The sequence below is a fragment of the Gigantopelta aegis genome, chromosome 8, assembly GCF_016097555.1.
Source record: "Gigantopelta aegis isolate Gae_Host chromosome 8, Gae_host_genome, whole genome shotgun sequence".
Classification (NCBI taxonomy): domain Eukaryota; kingdom Metazoa; phylum Mollusca; class Gastropoda; order Neomphalida; family Peltospiridae; genus Gigantopelta; species Gigantopelta aegis.
In genome coordinates, this window is record NC_054706.1 from 36,501,385 (window position 1) to 36,517,513 (window position 16,129).

Here is a 16,129-nt window from a genome sequence, read left to right on the forward strand (position 1 = left end):
AATTTGAAACATACTTATTAATAAAAGCACAAGCAAGGTTGTATTTTATTTTAAACTTTTTTAGGTTCTTGAACAATAACGTTCAATATATCCATTTTTCATTTTCAGTAAAAGTGATTGTTTTAATTGGCGTATATCGCGTTTTGATAAGAAAAAACGGGATTTACCCAATACAATTTCATAAGGATCAATCGCGTTTTGCGGCAAATCAGCGGACCTACGATTAGCCCTTACAATGGTTTATATCACGTTTTGCGCCTGAACTCTTCATATATAAAGTGACGTCATCAGATATGATGTTCCTTGACTATGCCATTTTTATGTTCATCGAGAAATGAACAAACTCAGGATGAACAAATGAGATGCCTTTAAAGTGTAATAAATATAATGGACATTTATTGACTTAAAAATATATTTTGTGAATATAACCTACTTAAATCATCCCAGCAACATGACCATCAGTGTCTCGTTAATCTATGTCTGAAATATCGTTTGACATTAAAACAACTTAGTAATATCAGTTCTGAAAAATTCACTGTTAAAATCTCACCAATCAAGTAAATATTCAGATGACATTCACCGATGTTTCCAGAACTGTCCTTGGCGATCATACGCACTGTGCTATTCTAAATACAACAAATAAACAACAATAAATATTAAAAAGTTAACTTTTAGATGATGTAATCAACATTTTACTATAAAACAAAAATTGCAATTCATTATTTTGTAAATTAAAATAATTATGCAAGCACAACATTGAAACACCCTTTACTGAAATTCCGAATACATATAAAAACACTAACCCATTGGTAATAATATACGGCCTCGGTGGCGCAGTGGTTAAGCCATCAGATTACAGGCTGGTAGGTACAGGGTTCACAGCCCGGTACCGGCTCCAACCCAGAGCGAGTTCTTAAGGGCTCAATGGGTAGGTGTAAGGCCACTACACCCTCTTTTCTCTCACTAACCACTAACCAACTAACAACCAACCCACTGTCCTGGACAGACAGCACAGATAACTGAGGTGTATGCCCAGGACAGCGTGCTTGAATCTTAACTGAATATATCATGAAAATAAGTTGAAATGAAATGAAAATGAAAATTGGTAATAGCCTAAATAACAGAAAGAAAGAAAGAAATGTTTTATTTAACGACGCACTCAACACATTTTATTTACGGTTATATGGCGTCAGACATATGGTTAAGGACCACACAGATTTTGATAGGAAACCCGCTATCGCCACTACATGGGCTACTCTTTCCGATTAGCAGCAAGGGATCTTTTATTTGCGCTTCCCACAGGCAGGATAGCACAAACCATGGCCTTTGTTGAACCAGTTATGGATCACTGGTCGGTGCAAGTGGTTTACACCTACCCATTGAGCCTTGTGGAGCACTCACTCAGGGTTTGGAGTCGGTATCTGGATCCAAATCCAATACCTACCTGCCTGTAGACCGATGGCCTAACCACGACGCCACCGAGGCCGGTAAATAACAGAAAGAAGACAATACATGACAATGTTCAAAACTTAATCAAACAATAATGTACATAATCTAATAACTTCTGTCATTGATATATTTTAAGCCTTCTAATTTATCAGTCATAAATTAAATAATTAACTATATAGATTACGAAACCAGGGCTGCAACTTCTCCCCTACTCTAACTCCACTCCCATCTTCTTATTTTAGGCAAAGTATGGTTATGGAAACTTATAACAATGATAAAAAATTTTTTTTTAAATACTACATACTGTGGTAAAGAGATAGGGCAAACTGAAGTTTTCTGGAATGAAGGAAATGCTTGGTGGTGAGCCAGAGTTGTCTTTGAAAGAAGGAAGAGTGATGTTGACAGGGACTGGCCCTGCAGGTCCCAGCTTCACCAGAATGTCTTGGGTCGGACAACCGATGAACTCTGGAGGTGTCCTGTCTACAATAGTTAACAACAGCAAAGAAATTATTCATAAAACAAATCAAAACTGAAAAGAAAACATTCTAAAACATACTTTATGAGATCAGCGTTCAGTACTGATTGCAAATTTACAGCTACAGTGATCCTACCATTAACACAACAAACAATAAACACATTTTCCACCACTTTTCCCACACAAAACTATTATATTTTTATTTATCAATCTTACAGTCATTTACTTATTGCTACAAATGAAATATGTATTCCATAATAAAGTATTCTTACAAACATGAGCCATTAAAACACTTTTAATTAAATAAGTAGGTATACAAATACATGATCCAGGATATGATAATGCCAACACGATAAAAACCACAAAACCCAATTGAAAAACATGCTCTATTGTTTCAGCTATAATACATGTATTTTAAAAATAATCTATTCATCATAAATTCTATTCCATCTTATCAACAATATTTTATGGTTATTTCTGAAAAAAATCATTATGACAAGAATATAATGTTTAGTTAATACAACAGAGCATATAAAAATGTTGATACATATTCTTTCTCTCCGACACTTTATTTTAAAAGGAGTTTGTAAGAGTTACCTAAACACTGTGGCACAGTGGAATTCCAGTATGGTGGTTTGTCCTGGTTAAAAGAAGACACTTTCATGTTCACATTCCTCTTACTTCGTTTTCCTTCACTCTGTGAATCTAAACAAAGATGATTTCATATTTATACAATTTATTCTGTTCATTTAAGTTACCACAAATGGTCATAAATGCTGTTACAATCAATACACATCCATACATCAATAATTATTTAGACCCGTTACATCTATTGAGTTACACATATTAACATTTAAATCCACTACTACTGTGAAATAGTATTGAGTAAGTTCACTATTCTGCTGAAAGTCTAGTATGAAATTCTGTACTATGCTGAAATACTAATGTTGAAACCAGTACAATTCTTAATTTTTTTTTAGTCAAATTCAGTACCATTTTGAAAACGTTTGTTTTGTTTAACGACACTACTAGAGCACATTGATTATTTAATCATCGGCTATTGGATGTCAAACATTTGGTAATTCTGACAGTCATCAGACTACCACTTTGAAATACTCATGTGTAACTTCACTACTATTCTGAAATACTATTGTTCTTTTATTTCCTTTTAATTTATTTTCATGCTTATATCCAATTAATATTCAAGCACATCTCAGCTATCTGGGCTGTCTGTCCAGAACAGTGGGTTAGTTGTTAGAGAAGAGGATGTAGTGGTCTTACACCTACCCATTGAGTCATTAAAACCCACTCTAGGTGGGAGCCGGTACCTGGCTGTGAACCCTGTACCTACCAGCCTTATCTCTGACGGCTTAACCACGACACCACCAAGGCCGGTGAAATACTAATTATGTAAATTCAGTAACTATCCACCACAATTCTCACCTGATGGTGTGATAGTACAGAGCTGTGATGACACATCGTAGGTCCATCCATCAAAACATTCCCACTGCCTGACCTCCATGCTGAAACTGTTCTCATTTAACGTGGTCTGGCATCTTTCAGAAACGTTGTTCACTGCAGTCAGCAGTGTTTCAACATATTTCTTCTTCAGAAACCTGCGAGCATTTTCTATGCAAGCTCGGACATCATCATGAACATCATCAAGACTCAGGAACCCAATCGGTGTAATTATAGAAACCTGGAAGCAAATTAAGACATTAGTGACTATTTTTGGAAAAATACTGTTTCCAAAATCCCTGGCACATTTAATTGTTTAATCAGCAATAATTGTTGCCTGGTTATGAAAAAATTATCAATTGTTCTCTTTTTGTTTTATTGTTGCTATTACAGTACAATGAGTTACCATAGATGGTGTGTTTAAAAAGAAATAATCAAATTACTATTAATCTTAATGGTTAAGATACTATGAGTCACAACCAATGTAGCTTGTTTTAAATGTCACTTACATCTTTACCACGGCCAGTGATCTGTCCTGGTTTCACTATGAAAATCACTTGTGATAAGGTGCTACAGAGCTGACCATTTCTCAACACAGTAGCCAGTTCATCGACAACAGTGTTGACACTTTTCTGAGCATATGTCTGAAGTTCTGTCATACACCTTCTATTGCTACGAGTCTTTGTGGACAGGTCCACAGAAATGGAGGTCAATAGAGTAGCAACACTTTCTGTAAAATAAAATTGACAGGTCAATTGGGTAGCAACACTTTCTGTAAAATAGAATAGACAGGTAAACTTCTGTAAAATAGAATTGGCAGGTCAACAGAGTAGCAACACTTTCTCTAAAATAGAAATGGCTGGTCAACTGGGTAGCACCATTTTCTGAAAAATAGAACTGACAGGTCAACGTCTGTAAAATAGAATTGGCAAGTCAACAGAGTAGCAACACTTTCTCTAAAAAAGAATTGGCTGGTCAACTGGGTAGCAACATTTTCTGTAAAATAGAATTGGCAGGTCAACAGAGTAGCAACACTTTCTCTAAAATAGAACTGACATGTCAACTTGGTAGCAATACTTTCTGTAATTTTACCCATTAGTGGTCAAGCATGTGTTATGATGCCAAGACATGCTGACAAAACATTATTGTACGTAACTAGCCACACCGATGGTATCAACAATCCTTGGTGTACTAAAAGTAAGTGCTAGGGCTGTCTGTAACCAATTACATGAGTGTAGCATTATGGCCAAACATCCAATAAATAAATAAATAAATATATGAGAAACTTGATATTATTAATACTGAATACATGTTGTCTTAGAAAAACATCATAGTTGGCAAACATGAAAATATGCAAATATACATTACCTTCAATACACCTATAGTTGGTCTTATCATAGATATAGCCATCTGGACAGTAGTATTCTATGCTGTCTTTGGAAGTGGTCAGCTTGTCGGGCTGGAGGGTAATGTCAGAACAGTTGTGTGTGTAATTTGATCCCAGTGTTATCGTATCCAAATGGCGACTTGGAACCTCAAATGCTGAGGCAATGTACCCTCCACATAAATGCATTGTTGGGAAATCCATCTGATCAGTCAGAGGCAGGAAATGAACCTTTTGGGAAGCGTCAATCTACAAGACAAAACAGTTATCAATCTATAAGATGAATTAGTTATCAATCTACAAGACAAAACAGTTATCATCCACAAGATGAATTAGTTATCAACCTACAAGATGAATCAGTTATTAATCCACAAGATGAATTAGTTATCAATCTATTAGTTATTAATCTACAAGACAAAACAATTATCAATCTATAAGATGAATTAGTTATCAATCTACAAGACAAAACAGTTATCAATCGACAAGATGAATTTGTTATCAATCTACAAGAATAATTAGTTATCAATCTACAAGATGAATCATTTATCAATCCACAAGATGAATTAGATATCAATCGACAAGATGAATCAGTTATCAATCTATAAGATGAATCAGTTATCAATGTACAAGATGAATCAGTTTATACTAGTTTTGAAAACATTTGTAAAAGCAGCTGAATGCGAATGAAGATACTGAAAAATAATAATAATGAGCAATAGATAATAAATGATTCTACAGTAATGAATAAGTAACTGATGTAATAAGGTTGAACCAAAATGTCTAATATTGCATGACAATTAAGTGACAGAACATGTATATTTTCAGAGACAGAACAGTCTCTGGTTACCTTTTGAGAATGTGTTTGTCTTGACAGACTGAGGTTCCTGGTGATGACGATGTGAATGTCTTTGCACATTGAATTAAACCGTGTGTTCACTTCTGGTTCAATGAACTCCCTCAGAACATGTATCAAGCCATCATGGTACTGGTCTAAACAGTACTGCTCGTTATCTACGGCATGGAATGATCCTTTGAACGTGATCACCATTCTTGGAACACTGTCAACTGGGTGGGGAGGACTAGCAGTAGTGGATGTCATGGCTGTTGTTGTTGTTGGTGATGTTGAGAGGCTGGTTGTAGATGCTGTTGTTGGCATGGCAACACAGATCCACCTGGCTCTGTCAAATCGATAGCCTTCCTCGCAGTCCCAATCTTCACGGGTCACATTGCAAGGTCCCTCGTAGTCAACGTCATGGCAGAACGCTGGAACAACTTCCTCCTGTATTTCTGACAAGTATGATGGGAAATTGTTTTTCACGAATGTGACAAGTTCACCACCACAGGATTTAACAGTAGAGTTTGATGATGTTATATACGACAGGCCCAAAATCACTGTAATTTCAGCCTGAAAACACAAAGGAAAGATACAAATTAGTTCGAAACTAGTTAGTTTATGTAACAAATACAAACTGAACAGTTACTATTAGTTTTTAAAGTTATAACATTATAGTGACATTACCAGTGATAAAAATGTAATTGCCAGTGAGGATATTTAAAACAAAACATTTAATAATTCTATTTCCCCAGTGATTTTGTATTTCAATACTAGTGCAAAATAAATGCTACAATTTGTAGTACAATTGGAATTGTGTACAGTTTTTAAACATTTGATTTTTAGTGAGAGAGAAGAGAGTGTAGTTGTTTCACCAATTTGTTAAAACCCGCTCTGGGTAGGAGATGGTACCGGGATGTGTACCCAGTACCAATGTGTTACGGCAAATGACATAACTACTATGACAGAGGCCGAGAGGTTTTGGGTTGGGTTTTTCATTATTCAGACTTTGCATTACTTAATGCTTCCATAACTTATCTCTAAATGTCCTTCAGATACTCTGGCCTTAGGTCCATATTTTTGTTTTGTGTAAATTTAGACCAAGGCAATGCTGTCTGGTATAAAATGTATCAATGAAACTAAAACAAAAGGTCTTGATTGTACTAAGTTTCAATACATGTAACAGTTGCATCAAATATAGTTACAAAGAACTGCCTCTTAACTTTACATCTTGGAATATATTAATCAGAAAACACTGTGAATTGATCGGCAATCCAAATAAACATATGTATTATAAGGCTAGTAGGTACTGGGTTTGCTTCCTGGTACCAGCTCCTACCAACCATCAGCTACCGGATGTGAAACATGTGGTAATTTTGACAGAGTTTTAGAGAGGAAACGTGCAACATTTTTCCATTAGTAGCAAGGGATCCTTTATATATGCACCATCCCACAGACAGGATAGCACAAACCACAGCCTTTTGTACACTAGTCATGGTGCACTGGCTGAAAAAAGAAATAGCCCAATGGGCCCACCGACGTGGATCGATCAGGTGAGTGCTTTACCACTGGGCTACTCCCCACTCTCTGGTCTATAGTTAAAGTTTGTTTTACATAACAACACCACTAGAGCACATTGATTTATTAATCATCGGCTACTGGATGTCAAACATGGTAATTTTGATATAGAGTCTTAAAGAGGAAACGTGCAACGTTTTCCCATTAATAGCAAGGGATCCTTAATATATGCACCATCCTACAGAAAGGATAGCACATACCACAGTCTTCTGTATACCAGTCATGGTGCACTGGCTGAAACAAGAAATAGCCCAAAGGGCCCACCGATGGGGATCGATCCCAAACTGATCACGCATCAAGCAAGTGCTTTACCACTTTTATACGTCCTGCTCCCTGATCTATACAGATGCATTTTCACTAACTCATTCACCTTTGCGACCGTGAACTTGATGATGCCTGAGATGAGGAGGATGCGGATGTCGGCGCTGCCATTGCAGTAGGTGGTGCCGATGCCGTTAGAGAACTCCATGAGCAGTTCGTTGACCTTGGTGTTGATGGCACTGTGCACCTCGTCCAGGCACGTCGAGTTGGAGAAGTTCCCGGTGAGCGTGTCGATAAACTCTACCACGTACACCGGTTTCTTGTCTGAAATTAACACACGTCAAATGATCATACTCATGTCTGATTGTACAGATCAGGAGACAAGAAACCTGACACCAGTAAAACCTGGCTATATATATAAGTCCTTACAGTATACAGTGCCCCGTTCCATGAAACTATCTTAGCACTAAGGTCACCTTAGGTGGCCCAGGACACTTAAAACAGAACATATACATTTACAGTAATACAGTGGTTTTTCCTTTTACAGATATGTTAGGATTATGAAATAGTTGTTTGCTATGTATAATGTTGTAATCCAGTGCTTTTAAAAATTCACATATAAAAATGGGATTTTTATTTTCGAGAAATTGTCTATTACCGGTAATATTAAAATATGAACATAACAAGATTATTTACTTATTTATTTATTATTTTGCTTAAATATTAATATAAATAATATCCACAATAATTGTTATAGTTTTATGCCTGTAATAATTTTGAAATATTTTGTTTAATATCCCAAAAATATAAGCATATATTATATTAAATATCCTCCTTCCTCCACAAATGAAGATACTATGTCATATCCTAATTCAGTATAGTCCCAAATTTGTAATACAATAATATTCAATTATGATAAAAATACATTCTTTAGAAATTTTTAAAACTCATATATTTAAAACAATTTTACTGTATAAATAAGGAACGTCAGAGTAAACTAAATTATACAAGTATTATATCCCAATACCATATTATATTGTGCAAAATGATAACTTAAATTTTGTGTAGGTGCTCCAAGCTTTGCAAAATAAAACCTCAAGAATTCCACAGAATTCAATGTCTCACCTACATAAACTTATTCGGTGTCAATGACAGTTGCATCCGTAGATGATTAAGATGTTAAAAGCAAAAAACTTTAAAAAATGAAACTTCCAATTTTTTTTTTTTAAATTACATTAAAAAACCCCAAAATATTAATTTAATAAATTTCAATTATCTAAATATGCCTTCAGATGAACATTCATAATGTACCTATAAACCAAATTTCATTGATGTAGGACTTGTACTTTGTGAGAAACCAAGCTAACTGCTAAATTTTTACATTTGAGTTAAAGGCGAACATTGATGCAGTCACTGCTGCTGTCAAAAATGCAAAAACCATATCTCGCCTTTTTACATCTTAAAGGCAAGAAATACAAATAAATGTATATATATTTTGCTTATTCAAGAATTTTTCAAGTAGAGGAAGCATCAAGAATTTTCTTTAACTACTTCATGAAAACAGATAATTGAACTTTGTTGTACAAAATGTATTTGACAGTCTGGATCAATATTTCTGTCTATTTATACAAAACTGATCTAATTAATAAACTGGTAACATTTAGTTGATCAAACGTTGATATTTTAAACTTGTGCTTTTAAACAGAGACTTTATTTTTATTACAAATTGTTTTAAAAAATACATAAAAAAACAAAATAGCAGTTATTTTTTTAACTATTAACAATGCTTTTCAACTGTTGGTCAAGTCAATCTCAGATTTGAAAATATAAACAAAGCCCTATGTGTAATCTTGTTGCAGACATGACAAACAACAAAGGACAGTGTTATTACAAGCCATAAAAAACCTGTTTTCATCAATCAGGAAGTAGCATTAAGAGCAGATTCAGGGCAGCCAACCCAACACTACACCCCTCCCACTCCCCACCCTCTATGATAACTTTTCCATCTGGGAGCCAGATGGCGCCTACTTGTATTTTTATATACCGGGTAAATAGTATGAAATGTTTTAGTCACCAAATGAAAAAAATGCGACCAAATTGGTTGCAATGTTAAGGGCTAACTCCCTCTCCCATTCTGGTGGCAGTTACACTGTGTCAACATTGTCCGAGTTTTTCCTGCCCCAAGTCAGACCCCAGAACATATCGGAGGCCGGACTCGGGACCATAGACGTATAGGAGCATGTTAAAACCCTATCCAAGTCCAAGTCCGAGTTGTTCCTTGCTTATACATGTATTTAGAACCAATACTGCACTCAGCACATATCCAGCCCTCATTTCATAAAATCCTGTATATGCCCCTGGGTTATATTTGGTTGGTAAAAGTCAATAAACATTATTAGTAGCATAACTGTCAAAAAGCATCACATGTTAATTACATGTATATTAAAGCTGAATGTACACACTAAATACATTATTTTGGGACAAAAGAATTTATGACATACAAAGTGAGCAAAAAACGCCAGAAAGTTAATTATGTTGATTGAAACACAAATGACATTTCAAAAGTAAAAGAAATGTGCAATTGTGAATATTATTACCCATATGGTTAAAAATATCTTGGTACATATCAAACTGATACGTCTCACTAGAACGCCAAGTGGGACGTAATACTTCGTGACGTCATCCATTGGCACACTACAACCTTTCAGGAACGTCAACAAAATGAGTTGATGGATATAAATTAAGATTGATTATGGGTAATAATTAGGATATTAAACCATTTCGTATCATGTTTATGTCCCTCATGAAATAATTTTCATTGTCACTTGCTGAAGCTTGAAAATTATTTCACTCGGGACATAAACATGATACGAAATGGAAACTCGTTTAATATCCTATAATAACACATTAATGACATAACATAAACAACAAGGCTGAAGTTAAAAAAAAAACATTTTCAGTAAGTCAACAAAAGCAAAACATGTTGTAAGCCTTATTAGGATTTGAAAAGTGCAGGCAAGTGAAGTATATATATTACAATCCTTGAAATGGTGACGAGAAGCAGAAGTAAATCACATTCCTGAACATTTCATTTATGTCTCATACGTGTTCATGAGGGATGTGATTTTACTTCAGTTAGATTATGGTTTTAAAACTTAAGGTCAGAGGTTAAGAGATTTCAAAATTTAATATAATTAAATAGGTTGTACATGCACTTCTCCTTAATTTCAGAGATGGTTTTGCTCCTGAAAAGAAATCATTTATACAATGAAGTTAAAAACTTGGTTTTATCACATTTTATTCTTCTTAAACATAACCTATTGTTCTAAGTTTTATTTTTCATGCTCTTGTGATGTATTTGTTTCCCTGCCGACACTATTTATTCACAGCAATAACAATAACAAGTGAGCTGCAACAGTGGATGAAAATTACAACAAAAGTCTTGGTTGTGAAACCACCTCACTACCAACACATTTTCTTCACAAGTTTTATGAAAACATAGTTATAACAATGAAGGCTGATAGGGTGTATTCTTATCATAATGATACGGCTATTTCATTTATTTATTTATTTATTTAAGACATTAAGCTTCAGATGCTGTTAAAATAGGCAAGTCCAAGACATCATTAAGCTTAAGTTTAAAAATAAAGGTGTATCTTGTGTGTGTGTGTGTGTGTGTGTCAAGCACATGTCCAGGAATTTTAGCATTGTGGCGACCAAAGTTTAGGAGTGGGGGTGGGGGTGGGGGGTTTGGGTTGAGTCAGAAAATATATTGAGAAAAAAACATTTTGATAGAGCAGGGAGGAGTTTTGAACCCCGAAACCTGCACATGTGCCTCTGTGTGTGTGTGTGCATGTGTGTGTATGTGTCTATGCACATATGTCATGTTGCTGATTTTGTAACTATATTACCTTCTACAGGTGGTGCTTGTGTTGTTGGTCTTTGAGTTGTTGGTCTTTGTGTTGTTGGCCTCTGTGTTGTTGGCCTCTGTGTTGTTGGCCTCTGTGTTGTTGTAGACGACAGCTCTGTGGTTGGTTTTTCTGTACTTGGAGCCTGCGTGGTTGGTCTCTTAGATGTGGTGGACAGTGTTGTACTAGTGTCTTTTGTAGTAGATGGTGGTGTAGCTGTTGTTGGACGTCCGGTAGTTGGTCTCTGAGTTGTAGAAGACACCGTTGATGAAGATGTTGGACCTGGAGTTGGTGGGCCTTCAGTAGTTGGTCTCTGAGTTGGTGGGCCTTCAGTAGTTGGTCTCCGAGTTGTAGAAGACACCGTTGATGAAGATGTTGGACCTAGAGTTGGTGGGCCTTCAGTAGTTGGTCTCTGAGTTGGTGGGCCTTCAGTAGTTGGTCTCTGAGTTGGTGGGCCTTCAGTAGTTGGTCTCTGAGTTGGTGGGCCTTCAGTAGTTGGTCTCTGAGTTGGTGGGCCTTCAGTAGTTGGTCTTTGAGTTGGTGGGCCTTCAGTAGTTGGTCTCTGAGTTGGTGGGCCTTCAGTAGTTGGTCTCCGAGTTGTAGTAGACACTGTTGATGAAGATGTTGGACCTGGAGTTGGTGGGCCTTCAGTAGTTGGTCTCCGAGTTGTAGTAGACACTGTTGATGAAGATGTTGGACCTGGTGTTGGTGGGCCTTCAGTAGTTGGTCTCTGAGTTGTAGTAGACACTGTTGATGAAGATGTTGGACCTGGTGTTGGTGGGCCTTCAGTAGTTGGTCTCTGAGTTGGTGGGCCTTTGGTAGTTGGTCTCTGAGTTGTAGAAGACACCGTTGATGAAGATGTTGGACCTGGAGTTGGTGGGCCTTCAGTAGTTGGTCTCTGAGTTGTAGAAGACACCGTTGATGAAGATGTTGGACCTGGAGTTGGTGGGCCTTCAGTAGTTGGTCTCCGAGTTGTAGTAGACACCGTTGATGAAGATGTTGGACCTGGTGTTGGTGGGCCTTCAGTAGTTGGTCTCTTGGTGGTGGATGCTGTTGTTACAGTTATCTCTGAAGTAGTTTCCTCAGTTGAAAGTGATGTCAAAGTTGATGAATCTGTGCTAGATGTCGTGTTTGGAGTGGCTGCAGTGGTCGATAATGTGCTAATGATAGATCTTATAGTTGTTGTATCAGCTGTACTCAACGTGGATGTAGTCTGTGAGGTAGATACAGACGGTTTAGCAGTAGTGATACGTGTTGTAGACACAGTTGACAAGGTTGAAGTTGTTGAATATGTTGGAGACAGCGTGGTCTGAATTGTCATGGTTGTGGTCTCAGTAGCAGAGGACGGAGTTGGAGGAACAATCTCATCCAGGCATTCTACATAAGTGATAAATAAGTATATAACACTAATTTAGAAATGTACCATTTTCGTTTTTAAATCTGCAGAAGAAAAATCTTCTTAATTGTTCAACTATAGCCATCATTAAATTTCAAAACATTCTAGTCCTTGTCAAGCAATAACACTTAAAAAGAGTTTTGCTGGTAAGCCATAAACTAAACTGCAAACAAAATCTATGGAATTAAAAATATAACGAACAAACAGCTGGTACCTTCTTTGCACATTGGTAGACTGTCTTCACATGTAGAATTAGCCAAGCCACCGTCTAAGATCAGACCTGGAGGACATTTCCACTTGCTTCCTCCATCACTGACACCTCCCTCACGAGGTGTGACCGCAGGGCAGTGTAGCTCCTCCGATTCGGGGATATTCAACCTGTCTGTATTGGTGCTTGTAGCCGACAGGTAGTCCATGATGGCAGCACTGCACCTGCATGCTGTAGACATTGCCTGTCCATCTTGAGCCTTGAACGTCATGAATACTTCTACATTTACCTACAAATCAGAGATCACATCATTCACATAGTTAAGTATTACACAGCCAGATATTCTACAGAGTATAACCCATTTAGGACAATGACAACAGCACCATGGACAGTATGCCACCAGACATAAGCCAACCAATATTTTGAGAAAGTGAACAACATCTAACCCCACAAGAAAGAACAAAATATAACAGAATTAGAAAAGAAGAGGAGATGAGAGAGAAGAGAGACTAATATAAAATCAAAAGCAATAGAATAAATAACAAAACAAACCCGTCATCTGTTAAATGTATTGCTTAAAAATATCATTCTTAAAAATTATGTTTTCTATTAATAGTGGTGTTTCTCATTCTTAATTCATAAACTCTTGAACGCATTGATTACCTTTTTAATTTAGTGCTTAAATATGTTCATAAATTATGTTAAATAAATGTAGTGCTCAAATTGTATTGTTTGATCTTGCTTTTTATTTTCTTATTTTTTATTTCATTTAATTGTATTTTCAAAATAATTCATTTGTACAAAATAATTCAGGAACATTTGTAGTAAGTTAACACTGGGCTGTTAACATTTACACTTCCCTTGCAAGATAATGTATCTAGACTCATGACTTTGTGAAAATACCCAGTGCTAAAACATTTCAGAAACATTTAACTACAAGTACCAAATAATGTTTTATCATGCTACAGAATACTAGTAAAATGCCATTGCTCAGAGTAATATACAATTTATTTTTTTACTCTTACAGTAAAATGTGATTAACTTATTCAATCAATCCATATTCTAAATATGAAAATAATGTTAGTTAATACGAACAACAAAGGAAGTATCACATCACTGCTTTCCAAATATTAAGAAAAACAGATAATGGAAAAACATAAATATATCTGTACCGTATTTTCTGAGCTATCGGCTTGAAACAAGAGGAGAACTTTGATGTGAGAGTCAAAGTCAGTACAAAGTTGTTGCAGCTCTGAGGTCCAGTTCTGCAGGTTGCGTATAGTCTCCCAGTTGTAATACAGCAAACATGATTCCTTGATGGTGGACGTAGCCTCCAAGCTGATATCAATTGCTAACCAGTGCTCTGGTTTCTCAGCTGAAATTCTTGTATTCTTTTCTGCTAAGCATTCAAGAGGCCATGGATCTAAACGAAATATTTTATATGCTTGATCAAAGTTGTATCTTCTCACATTTGTATACTTTAAAATATGTTTTTATATGCTTGATCCAAGTTGTATCTTCTCACATTTGTATACTTTAAAATATGTTTTTATATGTTTGATCAAGTTGTATCTTCTAACATTTGTATAATTTAAAATGTTTTTATATGCTTGATCAAAGTTGTATCTTCTCACATTTGTATACTTTAAAATATGTTTTTATATGCTTGATCCAAGTTGTATCTTCTAACATTTGTATACTTTAAAATGTTTTTATATGCTTGATCCAAGTTGTATCTTCTAACATTTGTATACTTTAAAATATGTTTTTATATGCTTGATCCAAGTTGTATCTTCTCACATTTGTATACTTTAAAATATGATTTTACATGTTTGATCAAAGTTGTATCTTCTCACATTTGTATACTTTAAAATATGTTTTTATATGCTTGATGCAAGTTGTATCTTCTCACATTTGTATACTTTAAAATATATTTTTATATGTTTGATCAAGTTGTATCTTCTAACATTTGTATAATTTAAAATGTTTTTATATGCTTGATCAAAGTTGTATCTTCTCACATTTGTATACTTTAAAATATGTTTTTATATGTTTGATCAAAGTTGTATCTTGTAACATTTGTATAATTTAAAATGTTTTTATATGCTTGATCAAAGTTGTATCTTCTAACATTTGTATACTTTAAAATATGTTTTTATATGCTTGATCCAAGTTGTATCTTCTAACATTTGTATACTTTAAAATCTTTTTATATGCTTGATCCAAGTTGTATCTTCTAACATTTGTATACTTTAAAATATGTTTTTATATGCTTGATCCAAGTTGTATCTTCTCACATTTGTATACTTTAAAATATGTTTTTATATGTTTGATCAAGTTGTATCTTCTAACATTTGTATAATTTAAAATGTTTTTATATGCTTGATCAAAGTTGTATCTTCTCACATTTGTATACTTTAAAATATGTTTTTATATGTTTGATCAAAGTTGTATCTTGTAACATTTGTATAATTTAAAATGTTTTTATATGCTTGATCAAAGTTGTATCTTCTAACATTTGTATACTTTAAAATATGGTTTTATATGTTTGATCAAAGTTGTATCTTCTCACATTTGTATACTTTAAAATATGTTTTTATATGTTTCAATGAAAATACAATTTTATATGCGTGTCTATTGTATGTATGTCAATATTATGTGAATGTAAGATAAAAAATGAAAATACAAATGGATCAAAGATGCTTCTCTATTTGTAGAGATCTTTTTCAAGAACTAACAGTTATGAAATAACACCAGTAAAACAACCTAATATTTAGACAGCTAAGGTTTATTACAATGCAACTTTGTCCTTTCAATCGATATATACATATAGAAAGAGAGAGAGTACATGAATTAAATTTCTCAAATTGAGTCCAAAATAATAAGACTAAAGATAAACCTTTTACACCGAGTTTAAAATACAAAATAAAGATATTAAAAACATGAAGGATATCTTACCTGATAATTCATAACCTGGTCGATCACACTGAAAACCCACAATGGACCCCACTAAGAATTTATCCCATGCACCAATAATTGATCCAAACGCTGGTGGTGACAGCTTGGGGCAAACTTTGACTGAAAGAACAAGAAAAGGAGTTAAGTGTCTGTCATTCCTTGTATTGTTTTAATTGTCAGATTCCACCTAGAAATGGTTTAAAACAGCAACACCGTGAAAGA

General features: G+C 35.0%; 1 protein-coding gene across 1 annotated transcript in view; it reads right to left on the reverse strand.

The window, feature by feature from the left end:
• LOC121379643 overlaps nt 1-16,129 on the reverse strand; it is a 145,878-nt gene that overhangs the window by 52,214 nt on the left and 77,535 nt on the right. The window contains exons 22-33 of the mRNA XM_041508290.1: nt 15,908-16,027; nt 14,122-14,372; nt 12,956-13,238; nt 11,349-12,722; nt 7,547-7,761; nt 5,614-6,171; nt 4,751-5,015; nt 3,892-4,112; nt 3,368-3,623; nt 2,522-2,629; nt 1,754-1,929; nt 551-626 (exon numbers count right to left, since the gene is read on the reverse strand). Coding sequence (XP_041364224.1) covers nt 551-626; nt 1,754-1,929; nt 2,522-2,629; nt 3,368-3,623; nt 3,892-4,112; nt 4,751-5,015; nt 5,614-6,171; nt 7,547-7,761; nt 11,349-12,722; nt 12,956-13,238; nt 14,122-14,372; nt 15,908-16,027 — 3,903 coding nt within the window. The remainder of the gene's footprint in view (nt 1-550; nt 627-1,753; nt 1,930-2,521; nt 2,630-3,367; nt 3,624-3,891; nt 4,113-4,750; nt 5,016-5,613; nt 6,172-7,546; nt 7,762-11,348; nt 12,723-12,955; nt 13,239-14,121; nt 14,373-15,907; nt 16,028-16,129) is intronic.